Source organism: Odontesthes bonariensis, chromosome 9 (assembly GCF_027942865.1).
Source record: "Odontesthes bonariensis isolate fOdoBon6 chromosome 9, fOdoBon6.hap1, whole genome shotgun sequence".
In the NCBI taxonomy this organism is placed as follows: Eukaryota; Metazoa; Chordata; class Actinopteri; order Atheriniformes; family Atherinopsidae; genus Odontesthes; species Odontesthes bonariensis.
Window position 1 is genome coordinate 3,123,805 of NC_134514.1, and position 9,310 is coordinate 3,133,114.

Genomic DNA, 9,310 nt, shown 5'->3' on the forward strand with positions numbered 1-9,310 from the left:
GACTTTTGGGAATTTATTCTCAAAACGGTGACAAACCTTTACATCTTGGTGTTTGCTGAGCGTCACATTGGTGATTGGTTGGTTATTTACCGTTTGATTGTTTTGCATGTTCCTTTAAACAAAGAGCAAAACTCTTTAATGATGCCGTCCACAGATAAACTTCATTAAATCGTAAATTTGATTTGTGAATTACCTTTTCAATCAATTTATTGGTCAACCAGTAGCTCGAAAGTTCAGAATATTCGACAGCACAGAGGGCAAACTGTCACTTTTAAACCACTTTAAAACCAAAGGGTATGTTTTTAGAATAAGACGTTTCAAACTGAACATTGTAGTTGCATTGTGTGACCACCAGAGGCAGTGTGCGCAATAACCTGCAATCTGAGGGGTGCAGCTGCATGCTGCGGCCACCAGAGGGCAGCAAACATCCCAGTGCTCATTGCTCCTCACCACAACTGTCCCGTTTCCTACCTTCTATATATACAGTATATATATACAGTATATATATATATATATATATATATATATATATATATATATATATATATATATATATATATATATATATATATACATATACATATACATATACATATACATATACATATATATATATATATATATATGTATAAAAAAAACTGCATTTAACTGCCTCTGTAGTGTCTTTCAGTACAATTACATCTAAATAAAAATGTCACCATGGAAAGCAGCGTTTCGAGATGAATACACATGTGAAACTATGTTTTTTTAAAACAAAGCGTGCATTTTGAGAACGTGATAGAACATGTAATAAAGCTCATGCCATACATATATGATCCTGATAGTATAATGATTAGATTTTCTGTTCGATTTCGAATAAATTTGAAGTCAGTGGTCTTGATTTGAGTTCAGAAAAGACAAGAAGCATAATTCAAACTTACTAAGAACATGATGTCATTCTGATTTTGAGTTTTCTTTGACTTGTTTTGTCTGACTTGGCCTTTTTTCAGTAATCATAAGACCAAACTGCTAAAATGTGAGAGAACGAGACTGACAAACTGAATAAATTTGTTATTTTTTGGGAGTCAGAGGGGAGGAATCTGCAGGGGAGCGACCCCCGCCTCAGAACTGGGTCGGAATATCGGGTAGATTCTGCTCTTTGTTACGAAGCCGGTGTAGATCTGGTGAAAGAATCCACCGGGAGATGTCCCTGCCGTAAAGATGCATCGTGTAAAGGAGTAAATCTGAGCCCTGGCGTCCAGGTCGTAGAAGGAGACCGAGCCTCCTTCGTAATCCACAAACACTCCAACGCTCTCAGGCTTTTTAGGCAGGATGACCGGAGGGTTGGCGTTGGCCTGGCATCGCCCCCAGTACGACCCCAGGGTCCAGCATCCGTTCTCAGGACTGAGAGACACTTCAGCGCCTTTCCTCTGGATGCTTTCTCTGGTGACGCCCACTTCCCAAGTGTTCTGTCCTTCCAGCAGAACCTCAAAGTAGAACCTGCCGGAGGAAAAGCCCTCCTTTCCCAGGACCAAGTGCAGGCAGTCGAACCGGGACGGGTTGTCGGGGACTCTTCTTCTAAAGACGCCATCTTTGACCCGGGTTCTGTCCTCCGAGACGACGAGGGACGGGTGCGCCGTGTCGGGGTCCAGAGTCACCTCCGTTAGATACAGATCCTGGAGTTTCCCCAGAGCATCGTCGAATGTTGGGAACTCTGGAGACTCCTCGTCCTTCCTCAGGCGGACCTCTCTGATAACGCCGTCCAGCTGATCATTGAGGGTCTCCTTCAGGTTCTCCAATGTTCTCCTCAGGGTCTCACTGTGCTGGAGCCTTTGGTCTTTGGGTAGGAAGTGTTTGGAAATAGAAGAGGAGGCGGCGGATGGGAGGCTCTGCAGCAGCCTGAACTCGTCCTCGGTCTGCGACAGCTCTTCCAGCTCAGCGTTCACCTTCTGCTTTGCAGCGATCTCCAGCTGCAGCTGACGGAGGAGCTCTGCACTCTGCTGCTCTGCAGCTCGTTGCTTCTCCTCCAACAGCTCCAACAGCTTCTCCTTTTTGGTCTCAATCAAAGCAACGAGAGCCGCAAACGACCTGACGGTTTCAGCTTTTAACTTCTCTACTTCTTGGCGGCCGTGCTTGATTGAGTTTTGATACGCGTGAGCTCTGATGGTGTCATTCTTTAGGGTCTTCTCGACCTTCCTTTTCACACGCCTCAGCTGAGTTTTCCTCTCTTTCAGCTCTTCCTCTAAGGAGACGACTTCGTGCTCCACATGCTCATCCCTAAAGCATGCAGAACAAACGCAGCTCTGGTCCGTCCTGCAGAAAAACTCCTTTAACTTGTTGTGTTTTCTACAGGCTCGGTCCTCCAGGGAGGCCACGGGGCCGATCAGCTGGTGCCACTTCAGCGCCTGACCCGTGTGGTGTGGCTTCAGGTGAGCGCTGCAGTACGAAGCCAGGCAAACCAGGCAGGACTTCACAGCTTTGCGCTTCCCCTCGCTGCAGACGTCGCAGGCCACCTCCTGGGGACCGGCGGGAGCATCGGCGGGGGCACCGCCGCCGCCGCCGCCATCGCTTCCGGCTCTCGCCTTCTTGAAAAGCTCCAAAATGTCTCTGAACTCGGTGTTGACCCGCAGCTCGGGCGTTCTGGTGAAGGTCTCCTGGCACAGCGGACACCGGCTGACGCCGCTGATGACCCAGCAGCCGGTGATGCAGCGCTGGCAGAAGTTGTGACCGCACGGGGTGGAGACGGGTTCGACGAAGACGTCCAGACAGATGGAACACTGAAACTGCTCTTCCAAGCTGTGGGCTGAGGCCATGTCTGAAAAGGAAGAGGAGAGTGAGTTCAAGTGAAGAGCTCAACTACATGGGGCGAAGGTTGTTTCAGTCAACATGACGACAGACGGCAAAGGAAACTAGAACATTTCTGAAGAAATTTTGATGGGTGCCAATCTACTGCCCGCCCTATCAACAAACCCTGTAGTTCAGTTAAAGCTGAGAGTCTCCTGTCACATATAAACTTTGAATGAGGTCTTTGTGATGTCGTATGGCTGAGTTATGAGGCCTCCAAAATAGGGCAGTTTTTGGCAATTTTGGCTCGTTAAGTGCTTTTCAATCGATTTTCCCACTGAATTTTGGACCTGTACGAGGCCCAAAATTCACAAGACAAGTCAGATGAAGACAGTTATGTCATTTTTATCAAGATCGTGTTTAATATTCAGCTTTTATGACATTTTCAAAATGCATTTTGGGACTAGTTAAGTGCTTTTCAATCGATTTTCCCATTGAATTTTGGACCTGTACGAGGCCCAAAATTCATAACACAAGTCTGATGAAGACAGTTATGTCATTTTTAATCAAGATCCTGTTTAAAATACAGCTTTTATGGCATTTTATGGTGACTTTGTGTGAAAGAGGACAAACATACCTACATTTTGAAGTAAAATTTGTCCAGATCGGCCAGATATTTCAGACATTTGTTTGAGGAATTGGTGCAGTATTAATTTTTGAGTGAGGGTTTGAGTGGGAGAGACACCTCAGCTGAGCTGTAGTCTACCTAAAACGTAAACTGCCGTTGTGTCAAAGCTGTATAATGTATCAACAAACCCTTTGGTTCAGTTACAGCCGAGAGTCTCCTGTCACATATAAACTTTGAATGAAGTCTGTGTGATGTCGTATGGCTGAGTTATGAGGCCTCCAAAATAGGGCAGTTTTTGTCAATTTTGGCTCGTTAAGTGCTTTTCAATCGATTTTCCCATTGAATTTTGAGCCTGTACGAGGCCCAAAATTCCTACCACAAGTCTACTGAAGACAGTTATGGCATTTTTATCAAGATTCTGTTTAATATACAGCTTTTATGGCATTTTCAAAATGCATTTTGGGACTAGTTAAGTGCTTTTCAATCGATTTTCCCATTGAATTTTGGACCTGTACGAGGCCCAAAATTCACAAGACAAGTCAGATGAAGACAGTTATGTAATTTATGGTGACTTTGTTTGAAAGAGGACAAACATACCTACATTTTGAAGTAAAATTTGTCCAGATCGGCCAGATATTTCAGACATTTGTTTGAGGAATTGGTGCAGTATTAATTTTTGAGTGAGGGTTTGAGTGGGAGAGACACCTCAGCTGAGATGTAGTCTACCTAAAAAGCAAACTGCCGTTGTGTCAAAGCTGTATAATGTATCAACAAACCCTTTGGTTCAGTTACAACCGAGAGTCTCCTGTCACATATAAACTTTGAATGAAGTCTGTGTGAAAACGATGCATTTTTCATTAGTCCTGCTTATTCACACACGGAAGCACGAACAATCAGTCTACTGAGATGTTGACAGAAACCGTTATATTTCATCGCGTGTTTCGCCGGCTCGCCGCGCCTCACCTATTGAAAACCACTGATCTAGAAGCTCTTTGTGGGTTTTAGGCTGGAATTAAGATTTGTTCCCATTTCTTTAGCTGCATCTGTGAAAAACAGCAAAGATAACACCATACATATGTATAGAATGGCTAGATGTGTTACGTCTGAGTTTAGAACGTCCGCACAAGTCGGCCATCTTACCACAGGGTGAGATGTCCGGGAGACAGTCAAACCTGAGGTAACCATAGTTACGGGATGTGATCTGCTCTGACGCTATTACTCTTATCTCGCAGTAATCTCCACTATTTTACATACTAAAAGACCTTGTGCGATATTTAATTTATTTGGTCATCTGTGCAATAATTCACGTCACTACTGTGCAATATCTTATCTATTTATGGTCAGACTATGTGCATACAATGTGTAATTAACACAAGTGTAGTACAATATGGGCAATAACTCAACCATAGTGCTATAACTTATTTTACTCTCTTTACTTTGTATATCTTGTATAGCCTATATTCTTTTTCCCACTTTGTTTTAGATTATTCTATATTAATTATATTTTAATTATATATTACATTAATGATTCTATATTATACTGTATTTTAGATTTATAGAGATCCTATGTGTGTGTTTGTAGATACTGGGGACTTGAATTTCCCTGAGGGAGTCATCCCAAGGGATAAATAAAGTTTAGTCATGGGGCAAATAAACGTGAAATATTTACGTTTTTATTTAAAAAAATAAATATGGACTTCGTCTGTAGTGTGATAATTTGCTTAATACTTTGATGTTTATAATAAACTAAATGTTTGAGAATTAAAGCTGCAGTCTGCAGGATTTGTTGTTGTCATACGTAAAGTCCTACTTTTTGGCATTTTAAGAGTTTACATGATCTATCAGAACACTTGAAGTTGAAAACGGTGACCTCCGTAGTCGTAAGATGCAAGAAATGCTTATTTTTTAACCAAAAAATAAAAAGTTATTCAACTTCCTGTCCCGCCCCATCAAAACACATGAGAACTCGTGCACGTCTATGTGCACGCCAGATGCGCGTAGACGTGGTTATCTTAGAGAAGCCAAATGGAGATCTGAGATTGTGCATAGATCTGAAAGATCTAAATAAGGCGATACAGCGTGAGCACTACAGGCCACCGACAAAATCTGACATAACCAGCACAGTGAGTGGAGCAAGCTATTTCACGAAACTAGATGCCTCATCTGGGTTTTACCAAATAGTGCTTGATGAGGAAAGCTCTAAATTGTGCACATTCAATACGCCATTCAGAAGGCATTGCTTTCTACGATTGCCGTTTGGGATTAGCTCAGCCCCTGAAGTTTTTCATAAAACCGTGAAGCAACTATTCGATGGAATAGAAGGGGTGGGAGTCTTTATCGATGACGTGGTAGTCTGGGGAAAAACAAAAACGGAGCATGATGAGAGATTGGCCAGAGTTCTCACACAGGCGCAAAAATCTGGTTTGAAACTGAATAAAAGTAAGTGCCAATCTGGGGTGCAGGAGATTACCTACCTTGGTGAGAAGTTGTCTGGGGCAGGAGTGCAACCAGATCCGGAAAAGGTGCGAGCTATAGCTGAGCTGCCAGTACCGCAGGACAAAAATGACTTACAGAGAGCCCTAGGACTAGTGAATTACATGGGGAAATTTATCCCAAACCTATCGTCTAACACAAGAGCTCTCAGAAGCTTGTTAGAGACCAAGTCAATGTGGCAGTGGATGGCAGAACATGCCAGAGAATGGGAATGGCTCAAAAGCAGTCTATGATCAGGACAAGCCGTTGAAAGTGTCCACTGATGCGTCCAAAGCAGGCCTAGGAGCTGTGCTTTTGCAAAAGCATGATACAGAGTGGTATCCAGTCGCATACGCGTCGCGCACAATGACAAGTGCAGAAAGGAATTACGCGCAAAAAGAGAAGGAGACTCTAGGCGCAGTGTTTGGATGTGAAAAGTTTCACGAATACGTGTATGGACGATCAGTAATACTAGAAACCGATCACAAACCACTGATAGCTATCTCACAGAAGCCACTGGGTGACGCACCGCCGCGCATCCAGCGTCTAATGTTAAGACTACAGAAATATGACCTGACATTTGAGTTTACACCAGGCAAGCACCTAGTTGTAGCCGATGCGCTGAGTAGGGCTAGCTTGCACAACACCAGTAGCGCGACAGAAGAAGCGGTGCAAATTCATATCGACCCGATTAGGCTACACATGCCAGTGTCAGATGCAAAATGGGCAGAGATAGTGAAGGAAACACAAAAGGATGACAAACTAAAAAGAGTAATGGAACAGATACATCAACCAGGACAGGTTAAGCTTGACAAGCCGTACCAACACTTTAAAGGTGAACTGTCTGTGTTAGATGGGGTTCTGTTAAAGGGTACAAAGATAGTCATACCTACCTCCATGAGAGCAGAAATGGTCAAATTAGTGCATGAGGGGCATTTGGGCATTGAGAAGTGCAAAAGACGTGCACGTGATGTGTTGTATTGGCCTAGCATGCACAAGGACATTGAGGCATATGTGCAGCGCTGTGAGACCTGCCAGCGCCACAGATACCAGCAGCCAAAGGAGCCTATGAGGCGCCATGACAAGCCCCAAGAGCCATGGAGAAAAGTGGGCATGGATCTATTTCAGCTAAAGGGCAAGGACTATTTTAAGTCATGGACTAATATTCAAACTACCCTGAGTTTGTAGGGTTGAGTGACACAACAGCAGAAAGGGTGGTTGCACATACAAAGACTATGTTCGCACGCCATGGAATTCCAATGACTGTTGTAAGCGATAACGGGCCACAATTCACAAGCCAGTGCTTCAAAGACTTTGCAGACACATATGGGTTCAAACATGTGACCTCAAGCCCTCTGTACCCACAGTCAGCAGGGTCAGCAGAGAAAGGAGTGCAAATTGTGAAGCGCATCTTGAAAAAGGCTGCAGACAATGCAGAAGACCCTCATCTGGCGATCCTGAATTACCGAGCATCACCACTGGAGAACCGACTTTCACCAGCAGAAATGCTCATGAACCGGAAACTCAGAACACGACTTCCATCAGCATCTCATCAGATGGAAAAGAAAGATGTGAGGCGTGATGAGAGGCAAACTGAACTGTACAACAGAACAGCACGGCCTCTGAGACCACTCGCACATGAGGACATAGTGCGAGTGAGATGTGATGGAGAATGGGGACCGCTGGCTAAAGTGGTCAAAGAAACAACTCCCAGATCATATGAGGTCATCACAGAGCACGGGAAAACCATGAGGAGAAACCGACGTCACTTGCTGAAAGTGCCTCTGACAAAAATGAGTTATGGACAGTGACACATGTGACATGCCGATTCCAAGCCAGACAGAGCAAACAGAAATGGCAGACAGTCAGTACTTAGAGACAGACCGAAACGAACAGACTGAAGTGACACAGAGTAGAAGCTCACAAAGACAAATTGTGAGACCCAAGAGATTGATTGAGGAAATGCAATGATGTGCTCTGAGATGAATGTGTAAAAGTTGAAAGAAAAAAAAAGTGTTCCAAACTGTTGGAAAAAAAGTATGTTGAGTTGTAAACAGACAAATTGTTGAAGTTATGTTTAAAAGTACAAGGTTGACACTCAGAGGTATATAAACAGAAGAAATGGATTTTATTTTGAAATGATGTCAACAGTCTTGAGTTTATAGTTGGATATACTCTGTACTTGAAAAAAGGGGAGATGTATTGATATGTGAAGATCTATGTTTTACCACAAGTGGGCAGTATGACCCCGGGCCATGACCTGGCAATATATAAGCAGTTGTACACGAGGAGTCTGGCAGTTACCAGTAAACGTTCTGACTGATACTCGGTGTGTGTCGCCTCATTACAGACTCCGTTGACCAGCAACGCGGACGAGACATCTAGCCATTCTATACATATCTATGGATAACACAGTCTGACAGACAGAAAACAGGATTTCTGCAGCAGATGTTGCTAAAACAACCTGATGTGTTACAGCACGACTTTCATCATAAACTTATTCAGAGAACGGAACAGCGCGTGGGAGAAGTTAATAAACATAAGAAGAAAGTGAGAAAGCTGCTGAGATGAAGTCAAAGCTCACCTGTTCAGGGGTAAAGGGTGTTGTTTTCAGTCAGGGAAACGGAGAAAGATAAGTTTCACTTTCCCTAAGTCACACGGACTCACACCCCTCCCTGATCAGCTGATCAGCTGATCTCGGTCACGTGCGACCTGATGCCGCATCTCATCATTTCTCTGACTCCTCTGACTTCTCTCAGATCTGCTTTTCCAACGATGCCAAAGCAAATAGGCAAGGCAATTATATTTATAGAGCACAATTCATACACAAGGCAATTCAAAGTGCTTCACAGCTACATAAAATCACAAGAAGGCAATAAAAGCATCAAAAAGAAATAAAAAAAAAATAAAAATAATAAAAAAAAAATGTTTTTTTAAAAAAATAAAAAACCCATTAAAAATAATCATTAATGAATTAATTTAAAAGCAAAGAGTGCAGATAAAACACTTTCAGGTGTCATATGCACACTAAATAGAACTGTTTTCAGCCTGGATTTAAACATTCTCAGAGCCCGAGTTGGTTCATATGGCGCTAACATGTCAGAGATGTACTTTGACCATGAAGAGACTTGTACACAAGCAGAGCTGTTTTAAAGTCTATTCTCTGAGCGACAGGAAGCCAGTGCAGAGACCTGAGCACTGGACTAATATGGTGGTATTTCCTGGTTCTGGTCAGGACTCGAGCAGCAGCGTTCTGGATGTACTGCAGCTGTCTTACAGCCCGTTTAGAGCCCAGTGAGCAGGCCGTTACAGCAGTCTAACCTGCTGGAGACAAACGCATGGATCAGTCTCTCTAAGTCTGGTTTAGACACTATTCCTTTGATTCTGGCAATGTTTTTTAGATGGTAAAAAGCTGCTGATGTTACAGATTTAATGTGGCTGTTAAAG

General features: G+C 43.4%; 1 protein-coding gene across 1 annotated transcript; it reads right to left on the bottom strand.

The window, feature by feature from the left end:
- On the bottom strand, positions 1-8,527 carry LOC142387975 (E3 ubiquitin-protein ligase TRIM39-like). Its single transcript, XM_075472772.1, has 2 exons — positions 8,448-8,527; positions 1-2,794 (listed from the first exon to the last, which is right to left on the bottom strand). The coding sequence occupies exon 2, from the start codon at positions 2,790-2,792 to the stop codon at positions 1,065-1,067; it is 1,728 nt and encodes a 575-aa protein (XP_075328887.1). The 5' UTR covers positions 2,793-2,794; positions 8,448-8,527; the 3' UTR covers positions 1-1,064.
- Positions 8,528-9,310: the final 783 nt, after the last annotated feature.

Coding starts and splice junctions, on each gene's coding strand:
- LOC142387975 (XM_075472772.1), bottom strand. CDS start 2,792: ATGGCCTCAGCCCACAGCTTGGAAGAGCAGTTTCAGTGTTCCATCTGT.